This window comes from Myotis yumanensis, unplaced genomic scaffold, assembly GCF_028538775.1.
Source record: "Myotis yumanensis isolate MYYU_CA2020_CCGP unplaced genomic scaffold, mMyoYum1.0.hap1 SCAF_3, whole genome shotgun sequence".
Lineage (NCBI taxonomy): Eukaryota > Metazoa > Chordata > Mammalia > Chiroptera > Vespertilionidae > Myotis > Myotis yumanensis.
Genome location: NW_027223754.1, coordinates 28,714,981 through 28,733,465, shown reverse-complemented (window position 1 = coordinate 28,733,465; position 18,485 = coordinate 28,714,981). Strand labels below are relative to the sequence as shown.

General features: G+C 50.4%; 1 protein-coding gene across 1 annotated transcript; it reads left to right on the top strand.

The window, feature by feature from the left end:
- The first annotated feature begins 4,205 nt into the window (after nucleotides 1-4,205).
- Nucleotides 4,206-18,027, top strand: GRK1 (G protein-coupled receptor kinase 1). Its single transcript, XM_070407412.1, has 7 exons — nucleotides 4,206-4,904; nucleotides 6,737-6,864; nucleotides 9,589-9,746; nucleotides 10,641-10,724; nucleotides 14,487-14,611; nucleotides 16,307-16,508; nucleotides 17,729-18,027. Exons 1-7 carry the CDS (start codon nucleotides 4,206-4,208, stop codon nucleotides 18,025-18,027), a joined length of 1,695 nt encoding a protein of 564 aa, XP_070263513.1.
- The last annotated feature ends 458 nt before the right edge of the window (nucleotides 18,028-18,485 follow it).

Genomic DNA, 18,485 nt, shown 5'->3' with positions numbered 1-18,485 from the left:
ATGAAACAATGCAGAATGCGTTCTGCAATCCTAATGGAATCAAACTAGAAATTAATAACAGAAAGATAACAGAAAACGCTCCAAACATGTGAAAACGAAACAATACACTTCTAAGTAATATATGAGTAAAAAAGGAAGCCTCGAGGGAAATTTCAAGAAATACATGGAGCTGAATGAATGCTACAGCAGTGTTCACAGGAAAATTTATAGCACTAAAGTTAATATATTAGAAAAGAGGAAAAGTCTCAAATTAATAATCTAAGTTTTCACTTCAAAAACCTCGAAAAAGAGGGAGGAAAGCAAACAGGAGGAAGAAATAAAAGATGAGTAGAAACCAGTGAAATTAAAAACAAAAGAGAAAATCAGTAAAACTACAAAGAACTGGGTCTTTCAAAAGACCAATAAAGTCAGCAGAACTATTGCAAGAGAGAAGGAAGACATAAATAACCAACACCAGAAATGAAATGAGATATCACTACAGACCCTGAAGACTTCAAAAAGATAAGGGAGTACCATATACAACTCTACATATGTAAACTCGACAACTTAGATGAAATGGGCCTGCCCTCAATGCACATAACTCATTCAATTTGAAATAGATAATTTGAATAACCATATAACTAGTAAGGAAATTGATTTTGTAATTTAAAACCTCCCAATTCACTGGAAAATTTTACCAAACATGTAATGAAGAATTACAAATTATATACTATATCTTCTAGAAAATAGAAGAGAAGGAAGCATTTCCTAACTGATTTTATAAGATACGTATTACTCTTATACCAAAATCAGATAAAGACAGTACAAAAATAGAAAACTACAGAATAATATTCCTCACAAATATAGACAGAAATAGCTACAGCAATCAAGATGGTTCGGTATTGGTGGACGGATAGACACAGAGACCAATGGAACAGAATAGGAAGCCCAGAAACAGAACCACACTAATATGCCCAACTGATTTTTGAGCTGCAAAAACAATTCAATGAGGCATAGATAGCCTTTTCAACAGGTGAAGCTGGAGCAATTGAACAACTATTGGCAGAAAATGAACCTTGACTGAAGTCTCACATGTAAAAAAATTAACTTAAAGTTGATCATGGATTTAAAAGGATAAAACTTGTTGAGTGGGAAGGTTGAATTTGGGAGAGGATGAAAAAAGAAACAAAGAGTTGTTAGACTTGACACCAAAAGCATGGTTCATAAAAGGAAAAATTGATTGCACTTCAATGAAATAAAAAAAGCTTTTGTTCTATGAAAGCCCATGTAAAGTGAATGAAAAGACAAGCAAAAATTGGAAAGAAGCATTTGAAAACCACAAGTCCAACAAAGGATCTAAGATAGATAACCAACACTCAAAACTCAACAATAAACAAGCAAACAATTCAGTTAGAACATGGTTGAAAGACATGAAGAGACAGCTCACCAAACAGATGGCAAATAAACACTTGGAAAGTTGTTCAATATTGCTAGCCACGAGGGAAACACAAATTAAAACCACAACGACATACCACGACACACCTATCAGAATAGCTAAAATAAAAAATAGTGACACCACCAAAAGCTTGGGAGGATGCTCAGAAGCCTTATTACTCATATGTGGTTGGTAGGGATGTAAAATGGTACAGCCATTCTGGAAAAAGTTTACCCGTTTCTTAAAAAACACTAAACATGCAATTAGTTACCATGTAACTCAAGAATTATACTCTTGGGCATTAATCCCAGAGAAATGGAAATTTACACAAAAACATGTACACGAATGCTTATAGCTGCTTTATTCATGATAGCCCCACACTGGAACAACCCAGATGTCCTTCAACACGTGAATGGCTAAACCAACAGTGGTCCATCAGCACCACAGAATTTAGCAATAACACTGTACACACAACAACCTGGATGAATCTCCAGAGAATTATGCTGAGTATAAAGAGACAACTCCCAAAGGTTATGTACTAGATGATTCCATGTATAGAACATTCTTGAAATGATGGAGAACAGATTAGTGGTTGCCAGAGGTTTGGGAGAGAGTGGGTGTGGGAAGGAGGAGGGTGTGTCTACACATGGGCCACACGGCGGTCCTGGTGGGGGTGAAGTGCTCTGTGCGGCCTGTGTCAGGGTCAGTATCCTGGCTGTGATCCTGTGCTTTAGTTTGGGAAGATGCTGCCATTGGGAGAAACCGAGGGGAGCGTACAGGGGATCTCTCTGGATCCTTTCTTCTAACTGCATATGAGTCTACAATTATTCCCAAATAAGAAGTTTAATTTAAATAAGGAGGGAAGTTCCAGAACCACACGAGTTTGTGAAATACTGCATACTGGGCCCCTCTTAGAGAGCCAGGTTCACGGGAAACATTTAGCTGCGTTTAATCGCTGCTTCTCCTTCCCCAGAAGGTTGCTCGGTGTTAGGCGGATGGGCGTTGTCTTCCTCAGACCCGGCTTCTCACGGTGGGTCTCGATGGGCAGTGTTAGCACCAGCTGGGGGCTGTGGAGACCTGCCCCAGGCCACTGAAGCACAATCTTTATTTCGCAAGCTATCCAGGCGGTTTGTCTGCCTGGTGCCGTGTGGAAGCACTCACCCAGGTCACACGGGGAACCTAGCAGGGGGTGCTCCGTTCCACAGGCACCATGTCCCATGTGAACCCTGAGCGGGTAGTCAGGATGAGATTAGAGCGATTGCCCCAAGGTTTACCTAACAGTAAGCGGCTGGGCTGGACCCACCGCCCACTTGGTTGGGAGGCAGGGAGACTGGCTGCACAGCCCCAAGTCCTCATTTCCACCTCTCCAGTTGCCACAGAGGATCCCGCCTGCCCCACACCCTCTGACAGAATCTACCCTCAGAGACACTCTTCTCCCAACATGCACAGACGGGTGGGCTGGGAGGTCCCCGCCTTTCCTGGCGACGGCTTTCTTCGTCTCTGAAACCCTTCATTTCCCCTCCTCTTTAAACCGTAACCACTTCCTTGACACTTTCCCCCAAACATTTGCTGAGCACCTACTGTGTGGTAGTTAGATAAGGCTGTAACGTTATGGAGCCGACATTTCTGTTGGTCCTGGCCTCCCTAGGTGTGCCCCAGATGTGTCCCAGGTGTGTCCCAGGTGTGCCCCAGGTGTGTTCCAGGTGTGCCCCAGGTATGCCCCCGATGTGCCTAGGTGAATGCCAGGTGTGTCGTAGGTATCCCTCAGGTGTGTCCCAGGTGTGCCCCAGGTGTGTCCTTGGCCTCTTCATTCTCTCACTCTGGTGTGGGGCCTCAGCACTGGCTGTAGCTTGCGGGTGCGTGTGTGTGTGTGTGTGTGTGTGTCCTGTCTCCCTGTCCTAATCTCACCTGAATGCTTCTCTTGGCATTTTGGCTTTGCAGGCAGACCCAAGTGAGAGGAAGGAATGGATGTGGAGCTGTCCTCTCAGCAAGCCGGGGTTATTTAGGTCCAAGCCAGCAGTGTGACATGGAAGCACCAGACTCTCAGGGTCAGGTCAGGACAAGTCAGCCCTCAGACGGGCCGGTTCCTCAGGGCCAGTGGTCTCTGGGGGAGTCCCCAGGACGCTGTGCACTGTGGGTTTTGTCTCTCTCTCTCTCTCTCTCTCTCTCTCTATATATATATATATATATATATATATTCCCACTTCAGCAGGTTTTCTTCTCCCTGGCTATTTTTCTTTAAGATAAAAGTAAAATCCGCCAGGGAAAGAAAGCAGGCATCCTCATCCATTGAGGTTTCTCCTGGGACCCCTCTCCCTTGAGTTCGGCCTCCTGTCCCTGCAAGGAAACAAAGGGGCGGTCTGCTGGCTGCTGAGGCCAGAGGGCTGGAGGGGCGGCTTAGAAAGATGGAATCTCTGGGGCTTCAGCGAGGTGCTCCCCAGTGTCCTGGGGTTTGTCAAGACAGCTGGTTTCTGCGGAAGGAGCCCGGCAGGCCGGCCACCTAATCTTTCTGGGAGCGGCTTAGGGGATTGTCTTTTTCTGGCACCTGCTTGCCGCTCACCCCAAGAGCATCCTCCATAACCCCGGCTGGGATTTAGCCTGAGCTGGGTCAGCTGGGCTCCCCAGGGGCTCCTGGTGTGGCCCCCAGTCATCCCTGTACCGGGACACCTCCTGTCCCTGCAGCCGGGACCGGGCACAGGCCAAGGGCAGCAGGTCAGGCCCGCTCTGGACATCGACGCCGAGGCCTAGCTCATGGCTCTCAGTGCCTGAGTGGCAGGAGGTGGGCGCCAGGATGGATTTTGGGTCCTTGGAGACGGTGGTGGCCAACTCTGCCTTCATCGCCGCTCGGGGCAGCTTCGATGGGAGCTGCGCGCCGCCCTCCCGGGACAAGAAGTACCGGGCCAAGCTCAAGCTGCCCCCGCTCTCCAAGTGCCAGGCCCTTGGGGACAGCCTGGACCTGGAGTTCCAGAGCCTGTGCTCGGAGCAGCCCATCGGCAAGCGGCTTTTCCAGCAGTTCCTGAAGGCCGACGGGAGGCACGTGCCGGCCCTAGAGCTCTGGAAGGACATTGAGGATTACGACACGGCTGATGATGACCTGCGGCCGCAGAAGGCCCGGGCCATCCTGGCTGAGTACCTGGACCCCCAGGCCAAGCTCTTCTGCGACTTCCTGGACGAAGGGACGGCGGCGAAGGTCCGGGAGGGGCCGGCGGCGAGCGGGGACGGGCTCTTCCAGCCCCTGCTGCAGGCCACCCTGGCCCACCTGAGCCAGGCCCCGTTCCAGGAGTTCCTGGGCAGCCTGTACTTCCAGAGGTTCCTGCAGTGGAAGTGGCTGGAGGCGCAGCCCACAGGCGAGGACTGGTTCCTGGACTTTCGGGTGCTGGGGAAAGGGGGCTTTGGGGAGGTGTCGGCCTGCCAGATGAAGGCGACTGGCAAGATGTACGCGTGTAAGAAGCTGAACAAGAAGAGGCTGAAGAAAAGGAAGGGGTACCAGGTGGGCTGCACGGCCATGCACGCAGGTCTAGCAGGTGGGCGGGTGGGGTCCCTGGGCTGGGAGGGCCCTCGGGTGCTCAGGTGGCTGGCTCACCTTACTGTTGGGACACCGAGCCCCGCCCGCCGTGCCACCGTCGGCTGGTTTCTAGTTCACCTGCGTCTCCTTGACCTGAGCCAGCCCCATCTGTGCCGTGCCCGAAGCTGTGCGCCTGGCCCGGAGGGGAGTGGCAGAAGGAGGCGGTGTGTGGCCCCTGCGGTCCTCCGGCCCATGGCACAGTTTGTCCAGCTGCTCTTAACTAGCAGCCTCACGCTCTGCATACAAGCGGGTTGCTGACGTCCCTTCTTAGTGAGCGGCCTTTGCATCTGTTGTTGTGGGCGACGCTCCACATCCTGTTGCCCTCGGTTTTCAGCAGCACCACCAAGCGCAGCAGCAGTGTTGGGGAGGCTGGGATTGTTCTCAAGTCTTTACTCGGACTTTCTGGAACGTTCCCAAGCCCTGGCTTTTGCTGTGATGGAGCATGCATGGGGAACCGAGCCAGGGTGGGTGTTGTCTTTTACGTGAGGCTGAGCCTGTCTGTGATGCTGGGTGCAGGCTGCTCCCTGAGGGCAGTTTCCCAGGGACAGGGAGTGAGGGGAGGCCCAGGCAGGTTGCTCTGAGTGGGGTCCGCTCTCTGGAGCTGGAGTCAGACCCCATTTGGGCAGGATCAGCGAAAGCTGCTTAGGTCTTAGGAGCTCATCTCTCAGCTCCACACTCTGTCCTGCATGGTTCGTTGTCCCTTTCCTGCTGCACATTGCAGGCTGGGGGCGGGGGGGGGGGGGGGCGGGCAAACTCCGCTTCTTGGGGTGCACTGCAGCCTCCACAGAGCACCCCTCCCAGGGTTCCTGGATGGTGGGACTCTGGGGGGGAAGCTGTTGTCCCTCCCTCTTGGTTGTCTGCCTGTAATTTTGATCCAGCAGTTAGAGTGCTACAGGCTCTTCTCTCCCGAGTTCAGGACACTCCTTGAACGTAACACGAAGTCAAATCAACCCAAGGTCTTCTCATGCCGTGTGGACAGAAAGGGCCTCTCCCAACACCAAGACCTCCTCCTTCATAAAGGAATTCCGCTTTTCTTATCCAAACGCAACTTTAAAACACATGTTCAGTGGACACCACGAGATTTTAAAATAAAGGCAGAAAATGAACAGAGGTGCAGGATGGCTGGGGACCTCAGCTGTCCACTATCCAGAGGTCTGGCCAGGAGGAAAGGGGCTGAGAGTTTGGCAGGATGATTGGTTAGATGTAAGAAAGGACGGGGCCTGGCTAGCGTGGCTCAGTGGTTGAGCGCCAACCTATGAACCAGGAGGTCATGGTTCGATTCCCGGTCAGGGCACATGCCTGGGTTGCAGGCTCAATCCCCAGTTGGGGGCATGCAGGAGGCAGCGATCAATGATTCTCTCTCATTATTGATGTTTCTATCTCTCTCCCCCTCTTCTTTCCTCTTTGAAATAAAAAAGTATATATATTAAAAAAAAAAGGAAAGAAAGAAAGAACAAAAAGGAAAGTCAGCAACGAACAGGCAGCCAGGGGCTGAGCTGGAACCCTCACCTGTTACCTTTAAGACGGGTTGGCAGGAGTGCCCCTTGCTGGAGGCTCCAGGAAAGTCCTCTGTGTGTGACTAATTTGCACGTCCGAATTTGCTTATTTGCAATTGCTTTGTGCAAACCACTTTTAAAATGTATCTGCAACTCTGTGTCTATTGTCGGAATGCTTTCTGGTTTGTGGAACTTGGTCTTTTATGGCAATGTCACTTCCCCACATAACCCCGGGTGTTTTTTTGACATCTTGCTTTTCAGGGTGCTATGGTAGAGAAGAAGATTCTGGCGAAAGTACACAGCAGGTTTATAGTCTCTCTGGCCTATGCGTTTGAAACCAAAACTGACCTCTGCCTGGTGATGACCATCATGAATGGAGGCGACTTAAGGTAAGTGGGGTTCCTCTCTTCCGTGTGGGAGCTGGGGACTGGGAGGGCTGGAGTGGCTCAGCTTAGGGAGGGGACTTCTGGGGCCAATGGGGCTGCTTCTCACATGCAAAGACAACGGTGACATCTGAGGAAAAGCCCCATCCAATTCCACTCCTCTCTGTGTTCCGGTTGCTGATACTCAAAATGATGTGTCCTCAGTCCCATGTGAAATGCAGGAACCTCATGAGGGTGGGGCTGTGGCTCTCTAGTCCTCCGGTTTGTGTGGATGGGGGGTGGTTAGTAGGGTGAGCAGCACGTGGAACTGTGGGCTGAGTGCTAGTTGGGTGGGTGAGTAAAGGGATAGTGAGCACCTCATGGGAGTTGAGGGCCCTGTATGAAAAAGGATGGTAAACTTCATCAATGACCCACTCTTGGGGATGGTGGCAGAGCTGAAAACATGATGTGGCCAACTTTGGAACGATGGCTTTGCTTGTCATCGGCAGAGAGAACCGGGTGGCAGCAATGCATGGTGCCTGACTTGCCAGGAATCCGAGGGCCCGGTTCTGGGCTCCCAGGGGAAATCAGGTCACTGGCTCTCAGAGGGGAAAAGACCCACTTGATAGCTGGGCAACCCAACAGCTCTTGCTTCAGTGTGCTGGTCTGTGAAATGGGTATAACAATGATACTGGTGTTCAAAGGCTGTGGAGAGGAGGCTAATGCATGTGAGGCACTAAGAAGAGGGTCACAGTTGCTTACACACAAAGGGGGACATGGCTGTTGCTGTTATTTGCATTGTCCCATCTAGTTTCATCTCCCCTGAACTCTGCCAAGTAAGTTTGCTGGCCCCATTTTCCTGATGAGGGTTCTGAGTCCTTGACTAAGTAACTCCTGTAACTTAGAGGGGGAGCAGGTGGCAGGCCGATCAGGGCCTGCCGGTTGGTGATTGGGGCCTGCAGGCTGGGGGCAGCTCCTTCATTGAGCATCTGCCCCATGGTGGTCAGTGAGCATCATAGCGACCGGTTGTTCCAGTCATTCTGGTTGTTCCATCATAAAGGTCGCTTAGGCTTTTATATATATAGACTGGAGGTCCATTGCAGGAAGATTTCTGCAAGAATAGGGCTTCCTGCGGCTGGAGCTAAGCAGAAAACGAAGCGAAACTCGCCGAGGCGGGCTTCCCTCCCTCCTCCGCCGCCCCGCTTGCTTCTCTGCAGCTTCACTCCCTTCTGCAGCACTTGGCTTCCTTCTCCGTTGTCTTCAGTCTTCACTCCACGCCTGCATATGCAAATTAACCACCATCTTTGTTGGGTTAATTTGATTGGCTGGTGGGTGTAGTGGAGTGACAGCAATTTGCATGTTTCTCTTTTATTAGTGTAGATACTCTAATACTACACTATACTATACTAAAATACACTATAGTAAATTATATTTTATATACATTGTATTATATACTATATTATACTGTATACTAGAGGCCCAATGCATGAAATTCATGCAAGGGTTTTGGCCCTTGCAGCTGTGGTGACTGCCTTGGCCCTCACAACCCCGACTTCATCTGGAAGTTTGTTTGACCATCCGGTCGAATTAGCATATTATACTTTTATTATTATAGATTACACAATACATTAAGCTAAACTACACTACAGTATACTACATCATACTATACTAAAAATATTATACTATGCTGCACTATACTATATTAGACCACACTATACTATGTTATACTATATTACACTGTACTATATTACACTATAAATGTAATATAAAAGCCATTTATGTTATTACTAGAGGCCCAGTGCATGAAATTCGTGCACTTGGGGGGGTCCCTCAGCCTGGCTTGTGCCCTCTCACAGTCCGGGAGCGCTCAGGGGATGTCTGCTGTGCCCACGAGCCTGACTCAGGGCTTCTGGCTGAGCGGCACTCCCCCTGTGGAGCACACTGACCACCAGGGGGCAGCTCCTGCATTGAGCATCTGTCCTATGATGGTCAGTGCGTGTCATAGCGACCGGTCGTTCTGCTGTATGGTCGATTTGCATATTAGCCTTTTATTATATAAGATTCCAGCTGTCTCATTCTCAGGCTGATTTGAGGGTTTCTCTATTTTTTTTTTAATGTTTCTTGGTCTGCCTCTATTGTCCCGGGTTACTATCTAGTTTAAATAATTTATTTTCTTTTATTTATTATGTTTTGCCCCTCTGTAAAGCATGACAGTGGGAAACATGAGAAAGGACAGTTACAGGGGATTGAGGTTGGGAGGGGTCCTGCTGCAGGCCTAGCCAGGAGTCTGCATGTCCGAGTTGGGTGAAATAGCCGACATACTAACATGACTCTGTATTGACTGCTTATATTTGGGTAACTCAGGCTGCTCATGCAGACTCCCCCCCCCCACCCCCCCGCCCCACCCTTACTTGTTTGGTTGGTGATGGCAGAATGGCTCTGGGCCCATCTCCGGCGTCTGCAGGCCAGGGCTGGGAGGCCAGAGAGGACTGCACTTTGCTGCCTCATTTTCCCCGAAGCACCTGTGGGGAAGATCTTGAGGGCATGAGCACCAGCTGCCAGGGGTCTTGATGTTGCCACAGGCTCTTCAGGCTAAACACTGAGGCCCCCAAATGACCAGATGCTTTACTGACACCACATAGGATTCTGAGGCCCTCCCTGTTTTCCCGAGTTTTTACTCCCATGCCAACCGTGATCACACTCTTGTAGTTGTGCCAGAAAAGCACAGGCCTCCGCATAGTCTGCCTCCAGGTACCACATCTACAATGTGGATGAGGAGAACCCTGGCTTCCAGCAGCCCCGCGCCGTCTTCTACGCGGCCCAGATCCTCAGCGGCCTGGAGCACCTGCACCAGAGGGGCATCGTCTACCGAGACCTCAAGCCTGAGAACGTGCTGCTGGATGATGAAGGTGAGGCAGCCTCCCCGCCCGGCCTCCTCTCCCGGCCTCCCCTTGCCCAGCTGGACTTTGTGGTCCAATGGGTCATCTGTAGGGGGCATGGGCTGGTTTTGACAAATGCTTGTCAGAGCTTTAAGTGGCACCAATGCACTTCTTAAGTTGGTTTACTCTTCCTTTAGCTATTTTGCAACAGAATGGCATTGTCTCCAAATGGAGTTTTTGGATGGACTTTGATGAAATTTGGTGCATAATGCGGCACCCAGAGTTCCAGGGAGCTAAGCCAGGGTGTCTATAGTGTGTGGAACTATTGGTAAATAGTTCATATTTTATGGCCAAATTCTCACTCTGTCACTCTTTTCCTTCTGCCTTCTCTGTCAAATTGGGATTCTTACCAGAAAATAAACACAGAGATTTAGGCTTCCTTTATATCCCTTTAGAGTTACCTCCCTTTCTGTCACCAAGTCTCACAAACGCGTGGGCATTCTCAAAGGCCGTTGCTGCAGAGCTTTGGGAAGAGAAGACGGAGGAGGAAACTGAACTTGGGTGGATTATGCTCCGAATTCAGGTTGCAGGAACTGATGGGACCCCTCAGTTCCTCTGTAGTCTGACTGGGGCAGAGGCACCCGGGTGCTGAGGCCCCATGCCACCCCCCTGGAGTGTGCACGTGAGTGTGCATGTGTGCGTGTCTGCACATGTTCACAAGTGTGAGCAGGTGTGAGCAGGTGTGTTTCCGTGTACATTTACATGTGTACATGTGCATGAGGATTTGTGTGTGTGTGTGTGTGTGTGTGTGTGTGTATGTGTGTGTGTGCAAGGGCTGGCTCTTGGCTCCTGTGGGCTCCAGGAACACCAGATGCCTTTGTTCTGTGGAGCCACATATGACCTCAGCCCATGTTTGCTTTTCAGGGAATATCCGAATTTCTGACCTTGGGCTGGCCGTGGAGCTGAAGGAAGGGCAAACCAAGACCAAGGGCTATGCAGGGACCCCAGGTAAGGGCCTGAGGGCAAGGATGGGAGCAGCGTCTCTCAAGAGGAGGGGTGAAGCCCTGGGGGTCCCCATGGCCTGGAGTAGGTGGCACAATGAGGTGAGGGCTGGGGGTTGGTAGGGCCGAGGCTCCCTCATCCCCAGAGCAAATAGTAAAACCAGAAGGACTGGCTAGTGGGCCTGCACAGCTGCAGCAGGAGCCGCACCCACTGAGCCCTCCCCCCTGAAAAACCATAATTGGTTTTAACAGGCTGTACCCTCTGTTATGAAAGCTTCTACCTTTAATGACTTTCTTGTTTGTGTCACAGAATCCTCCCAATCCTTGGGGTTTGGGCTTTTTTGGTGTTTGTACCTGTCACCAGTGTCTGTCCTCATCTGTGGCTTTATTTAGGGACAGATCTAATCTTGAATTTCTAGATCCTCAGCCCAAATCTATGAAGTTCCACTCCTGGCAGGAACCTGTGAGTGGAAACACTACTTACGCATTTCAGGGTGACTCAGATCATTAGGAGGAAGCCCAGAAAACTCCGGGGCCAGGATTTGAAGTAGTTTGACCTCAAGGATACAGCCTGACCTTGTTTGCGCAGCGTGCGAGGGCCCTGCCAGCCACCAGAGGGCCCTGTAGGCTTTGCTGTGGCCACTGAGCTACAGCTGTACTTTGAACAGAGGGATGAAGCTTTCTAGGTGGGTGGCTCTCCTGACCAGTGCATGCAAGCATGGCTCTGAGCATTTGGGCTCAGGTGAAGGGTGTAACTCTCAAACAGCTGCAGCAGATGCTGAAGTTAGGGTAACTTAGAAGGCTGGGGCCTCCAGCAAAACCACAGGGGGCTGCCTTCTGGATCCTTCTTCTTCAGCCGCTCTGCACGAACCCTAGCCTCCCCCCCCCACTCCCCCCCTGCAAGGGCCAGAGCCCCTGAGCCTCTGAGCCTCTGAGCCTCTGCCATTGACCGTGAACAGGGTGCTCACCTTGGCTAGTGCCGTGCCTGCCCAGCGGAATACTCAGAAGAGATATAAGGCATGCTCTCTGTCCCCAGTGAGTTTCCAGCTGGGAGGGGGAGATGAGTCAATATGTGGAGGAATTAGTGACTAGGTAGTATTTATTCATTAATTCATTCGTTCATACAACAGATATTTGTTGGCTCTTTGCCCAGGCATCACGTAAGAACCCAAGGATTAAAAAGGATGCAACGTTTGAGACTGAGTTGGGTGGAACAGACTAGAGGTGCCACTGATGATGATCGCATCCCTGTGGTCTAATTGATCTGTCTCTTGGACCCCATTTTAATCTGGAAGTTGTGATTGGTTGAACATATCTTTTTCACAAAGTCTGAGCAGCCTGGACTATAATGTAATTCCTCGAAAAGCAGAACTTTTAAAGATGTATTCAGGACCAGGAGGTTCTTTGGAATTTGACTCCTATAATCTCTTTAGAGAGAAATGATTCTGCAGTCACATCGGCTTGGCTGGTGTTGCCCAGCACATCTCCGTTTTAGAAAGTTACCATGAGCACGGGTATACTGAAGGGCCAGGAAGAATAAAAAATAAATGGACACAATGAGCCTTGCTTACATCAGAATCTCTGAAGTCGGGTAAGCACAGAAGCCTGTGCCCAGCTTATAACACCTGCCCCTGGACCCCAGAGACTGGCCTGCTTACCCTTCCACATGCTGGTCTGGCCTCTACACAGGTGGCAGTTAGGGAGTGGAGATCCAGATCTTGTTGACCTTCAACATGTGCAGCTCAGCACATGGTCCTAATACCCAAATATGGCACAGACCTGGCATGGGAACAGACGAGGTAATGGTGGGCATCTGACCTGATCCTGGAAGTTGGACTAAGCCAGACACAGGCACCTGACAAATTCTTACTTGCTTTGCTGAACTTGGCATCTTCTATCTGAGACAGAGGCATAAAGCATGTGATTAGGAGCATTTAACAGCCAGAAAGCACAGGACTTAGGCACACGGACTCAGCACTGGCCTCCACAGGTGGCCTTCAGGCGCTAAGACCATCTATCTCTGTGACTTTGGAGAACTTGCCTGCACTTCCTCACCCATAAAAGTGTCATAATGATCCACTATGGGTAATATTAGAAGTGAGAAGACAATGGGAAAATGTCCTAAAAATTAGAGAACATGGTTTCCCACCTAGAATTTTATATCTAGCCTAACTATCAGTTAACTATTAAGGGGCAATAAAGGCAATAAAATTTTTCAAAAACTTCAGCACCCTTCCTCAAACTATTTATCCAAAATAAGGGAGTCAACGAAAAAGTGGCATATCTTGGAAGGAGGATACAGAGAGAGAGGGATAAAAGTTTTCAGGATGACAGGCAGATTCTAGGCTGCTGGCTGCACACGAGAGTCCATATTAGAGCAGGTTAGAAGGTTCCAGAAGACTTTTTGATGAGGATGAAATTGATAAAATATTTAATATATCAGAACATGACAGGTATTGGAGAATTGTTGGGGAATTTTGGGTCAAATTAATAATAACATAGAGAAAGAACTAGCAAATGAAAGAAAAGATAAGATAATCTGGGAAAACCAATAAAAACTTGTCAGAAAGGAAATATAACTGCGGCCTAGATTTTGGTTCAGTGGGGAATAGTTGAGCTGAGTGCTGACCAGTCAGATGATGTATCAGGAGAGGGAAGAAGGAGAAGTGTGTGCATGGTGGTGGAAGGAAGAAGGACAGACCCTCAACTTCCAAAACGAGAAGTCAATTGAGGAGGCCCCCATGGGAACTACAAAACCAGCAATATAAGCTTGTTATTTAGAGGTATGGATATTAATTCCAAAATAACCACCTAAAAGGATACTGAGATGGGGCTGAGGTGGAGGAGGAAGGGTCATGCCCTGTAGAACTAGCTAATTCTTGTTGTGCCTGAATAATTTTGATACAAATGAAAATTAAGTTATTGAAAGACTACTAGGTGGAGTAATCGTAGGTTTAACTACCAAACCAAAGGATAATGTAGTGGTTCCAAGCTCAGATGCCTGAGTTTGAATCATTCTCTGTTACCTATTATCTGTGTTATTGTGAAAAAGTTAGTTCCCTAATAATAAGGGAGAGTAGGGGCACTTACTTCGGTGTTAGGAGGATTAAATGAGATCGCTTTGTATTTTCACCCGCCACACAGTAAGCATGGAATGGGGGTCAGCTAGAATAAGTGCCACTAAAGGGTGCTGATATATGGACCCACATCAGTCAAGAACAAGGCCTCCTTGAGTCCTGAGAGCCTGGCCATGGTGAGCACCCCTCAGCTTCAGCCTCAAGTGTGGCTCCTGGGACAATACCCCTCCTTCTTTGAAATGTCTTGGCTTAAATCTGTCCTTTCGTGCCCTTTCAGGAAGCATCTTGGTGCCTGTCTCCGCAACCCCCATGACCACACACAGAGATAGCCCCCGAGGTCACACACTCGTGCCTGAGGGGCAAGAACCACGGCTCTGTCCGTCCTGGTGGATCTAAGGGGAGATGAGGCTTCATGTGTATAGAGCAGTGGTTTCCACCAGAGGCAATTTGCTCCTAGGAGACACTCGGCAATGTCTGGAGACATTTTTGGTTGTCACAACTGGGGAGGGCATGCTAAATAGTGGGTAGGGTCCAGGGATGCTCATCAACACCCCACAGTGCACAGGGCAGCCCCACCTCAGAGGATTTCCTCCCCAGATGTCACCAGGTGCACATGGGAGCATCGGCTCTGTGCTCACCACTGGCTCTGTGCAGCTGCGTCTCTGAGTCCACTCTGTGCTCTTGCCTGGCAGGTTTCATGGCCCCAGAACTCTTGCGGGGTGAGGAGTATGACTTTTCTGTGGATTACTTTGCCCTGGGGGTCACGCTGTATGAGATGATTGCGGCCAGAGGACCCTTCCGAGCCCGGGGAGAGAAGGTAGGAGGTGGCCTAGCCATGCCCCTGCAGCTGTCCTGGGGTTGACTTCCCTTGTTGGGTGGGTGTCATAGGAGTAGGTGTCGCTGCAGCTGACCTGGTGGGGGAGCTGCTTAAATCTTGAGCATGAGGCTTCTCATGGAAGGTTCTTCATGGGCAGAAGAGAGGAGACACGTGACTCCATCTCATGTAGCTCATGACACTGGGGAGCATTTCAGGACAAGAGGTGCCTGAGCTTTCCCAAGCCCACCCCTGTGAGCAGCACTCAGCACCCCTACCCTTGAGCCAACCTGGTTCCTTTGATGGCCTTTGTCCTCTTCGCTGCAGATGAATACTAAGAGCCCCCTCCCACGATGCTTAGAAACCACAGGACCTGCTTCAGGTGTAGCAGCACAGCAACTTTTTAAAATGTCTTGGACATCCCATGCTGTGCCCTGATCCCTGGCCTCCCACACCCCTCAATCCTTTCCTGTGTGGTCTGCCCCAGGCATCTCCATAAATCGGGAATGTGGAGGCTGGGTGAGAAAGGTGGCTCCTGGGGCCTGGTGTGAATGGCAGTCTTTAAACATGGCACTGCACCCACCCACCTCAGTCTGTATGGAGGTCACGCCCATCATTTTCTTCTGCCTGGACCTCGAGTGTCCAAGTGTCCGTCCCAGGCCCCAATCCTGTCCCCCATCTTCTAAGAGCAGAGAGTGCTCCCATGACTAACACACCAGTCACTCTGTGTCTCTGCAACTCCACCTTGACCTCTAGTCACCAGTTCTCTCTCCTGACTTCCAACAGCTTGGAAGAGCAGAGTAAGACCAATGGTGGGGCCACGATATGAGCTCTCAGTTCCCATCTCAGAGCTCTCGCTGACCCACAGCCCCAGCCACACTCCCTATTTGCTGTATGTTAATAAGCATGATGGGCTTTTATGAGATGCTCAAAGTGAACCAACTATGGTCCTTCGGTACCATGGAACCTGTCTCCATAGTGACATGAAGGAAGGAACCTAAATACACCCATAACATGAATGGGCCTCAAACTTGTTAATTAAATGATGTCATTTCTAGGAAATTTTAGGAAAGGCATATCTATTCTATTGTGAGAGAAAATAGGTCTGTGTTTGCCTGAGGTCAAGGTGAAGGTGGGCTGCAGAGGGCACAGGGGAATTTTGGGGTGATGGTGGTGATGGAGTATCTAGCTATTGATCAAAGCCCTTCACTCGGGTCACTGAAGATGGAGTTTTGTGGTATGTGTATTATACCCAATAAAGCAGATTCAAAACAAGGTGAAATTACACCCCCTCAGGTTTCTATCCACTTTGAAGACTTCTCTACCAGCTCTATGAAGTTGATTTGTTTATTGTCATTCTTTTTTTTCTCTAGTAGCTAATGAGTGATTGATTATATATAATGTGTCCACCAGAGCTCCTTAAACTATACTGCACCTCAACTTTGACCAGTACTTTTAGGGTTCCGCTCTTTTCACTGGAGATATTGAGCCATTCTATGCTGGGAAGGAGGGTGCACTCAGGTGTTCCTGTCTCCTCTGCCTCCGTGTGAAGGAGGGGCCAGCCTCTTTCTGAGAGGAGCGCTAGCCCTGCCCAGACACCAACAGGGGGTGTGCAGTCTCCTGGAGCCTGAGGGGCCAGCTCTGATGATGTTGGTGGGTTTGGCAGGGGGTTAACGTGATGTGCGTCCCACCGTGCAGGTGGAGAACAAGGAGCTCAAGCAGAGGATCCTCTCGGAGGCGGTCAAGTACACTGACAAGTTCAGCCAGGCCAGCAAGGACTTCTGTGAGGCACTGCTGGAGAAGGACCCGGAGAAGCGCCTGGGGTTTAGAGATGGGACTTGTGATGGGCTCCGAGTTAACCCCCTCTTTAAAGACGTTAATTGGAGACAGCTCGAGGCAGGTACTGTTGGCATGCCTTTGGATCTCGGTCGGGGGACAAAGGGGCGGGCCTATTAGGTGACCCTTGCTTGCCCGACCCATCCTGTAGTCATCATCTAGGCTTAGCTCAATATCAGCAGAGCAGGGACACCTGGCTGATGCTCTTCCAATAGCTACCCTCCAGCCCCCTAGGAAAACTACCACCCTCTAGCACTCTATTCATCCCCCATGCACCCAGGAATATGGATTAGGCCTTTTAGGACACCTGCTGGAGTTTGGAAAAGGTTGAATGTAATATGTATGCTGGCTGACCTTTGATCCAAGTCTGCTGTTTTGCATTTCCATACCCTGTTCTTTCATGGAACCCATGATCCATATCAAGGCAGGATTGTTCAATCTGTCTGTTTGGGAGAAATTCATTCCTTCAACCAGCATTTGTTATCAAGTGTCACGTGCAGGCTCCTGTGTGTGTGTGTGCATGTATGTGTCTCCGTGTGTGCACATATGTGTGCATGTGTGTGCCTGTGTCTGCAAGAGATAAGTGTAGGGCACAATCACATGCCCAGAATTTACAACCAGGGTATGTAAACATGTGACTAGGTGGCAGGAGCCCCAGAACAGTGAGTAGTCACAAAATTCCTTTTGCAGGAAAGGGTCAGAGCAGAGGTGGGTCCTGGCTGATCTGAAGGGGGCTCACCAGGATGAGGTGAGGGCACACAGCTCTGAGCGATTAGAACCTGGAGTAGTTGAGCCAGGGTTAGTCCTGAGGTCACTGCAATGGTGTGGCAGCCCATCCATGAGCTGAAAGGAGGGAGGGGGTGATAGGTGAGAGGGAGGCAGGGTCAGTCCTGGGCGACCGAAGTTCTGTGTCTGGTGATTGGAGAACCGCCTCCTGAGCAGGGTAGAGAGAAAGCTGGCTTTGGAAGGATGAGAAGCTCAGCTGTGAGCATGTTGGGTTCCAGGTGTCTGACCTGCATACGGCGGTGCCCAGGGGAGGCTGGCTTGAAGGCACGAGTATGGGGTGTGCAGTGAGGAGGGGTGAGGCAGCATGAGGGGAGGAGACCATGTTGGGCAAGAACACACTGTCCTTCATGTTGGGGCTCTGTGGGGGACGCCCAGGATACTCTCAGGTGTGCTGATTTCTTTGTTAGCAACTCGGACACCCCTCCAGGAAGGGCAGCAGCCAGGCCATGGCCCTGCTCCCTGAGCCATTGCACATCTGTGTTTTCTGTCTTCCGACAGGGATGCTGATCCCCCCCTTCATCCCAGACTCCAGAACCGTCTATGCCAAGAACATCCAAGACGTAGGGGCCTTTTCCACAGTCAAAGGTGTGGTCTTTGAAAAAGCGGACATAGAGTTCTTCCAGGAATTTGCCACCGGCAACTGCTCCATTCCCTGGCAGGAGGAGATGATTGAGACGGGCATCTTTGGGGAGCTGAACGTGTGGCGTGCTGACGGGCAGATGCCCGATGACATGAAGGGGATCACCGTGGAGGAGGCTGCTCCCTCCTCCAAGTCAGGAATGTGTCTGGTTTCCTAGACGTGGAGGAAAAGGGACCTCCCTCCGCAGCTGGCAGGGCTGAATAGGCCTTTGTGACTCAGTGGAGCCCTCGCGTGGTGACAGGCAGCTCCCGCCTGTGTGGCCGAGCTGTTCACAATAGGGGCAGGAGAAGGAGGCACAGAGCCACTAGACCCCCAGGCCCAGGGTCAGGAGCTCCAGCTTGTAAATAGTCCACTTCTTTTGCCCCATTTCACTCAAAAAAGACACAACCATAGCTCCTGGACAGAGTGCAGCAACAATACAGAACTGTCCAGGCTCCCGTATGGACCTGCAAGTTGGCGGCGGTATTGAGCAGCTGGGCAGATGGCTGCTCAGACGAGAGGACGCTCAGTTTGGGTTTCCTGGCACCTTAACTGCAACTTCCAAGAGCCCCATCCTCGGTGGAGGCCTTCTCTTGGTTGGGCCAGGGCGTGGCAAACCACAGCCCTTGGGCTTCG

What these genes read in the sequence shown, in the direction of transcription:
- GRK1 (XM_070407412.1), top strand. Translation starts at nt 4,206, where the DNA reads ATGGATTTTGGGTCCTTGGAGACGGTGGTGGCCAACTCTGCCTTCATC. An exon ending in CGTGCTGCTGGATGATGAAG is followed by an intron (nt 9,747 to 10,640) that starts GTGAGGCAGCCT and finishes TTTGCTTTTCAG; the next exon opens with GGAATATCCGAATTTCTGAC. An exon ending in TTGGAGACAGCTCGAGGCAG is followed by an intron (nt 16,509 to 17,728) that starts GTACTGTTGGCA and finishes GTCTTCCGACAG; the next exon opens with GGATGCTGATCCCCCCCTTC.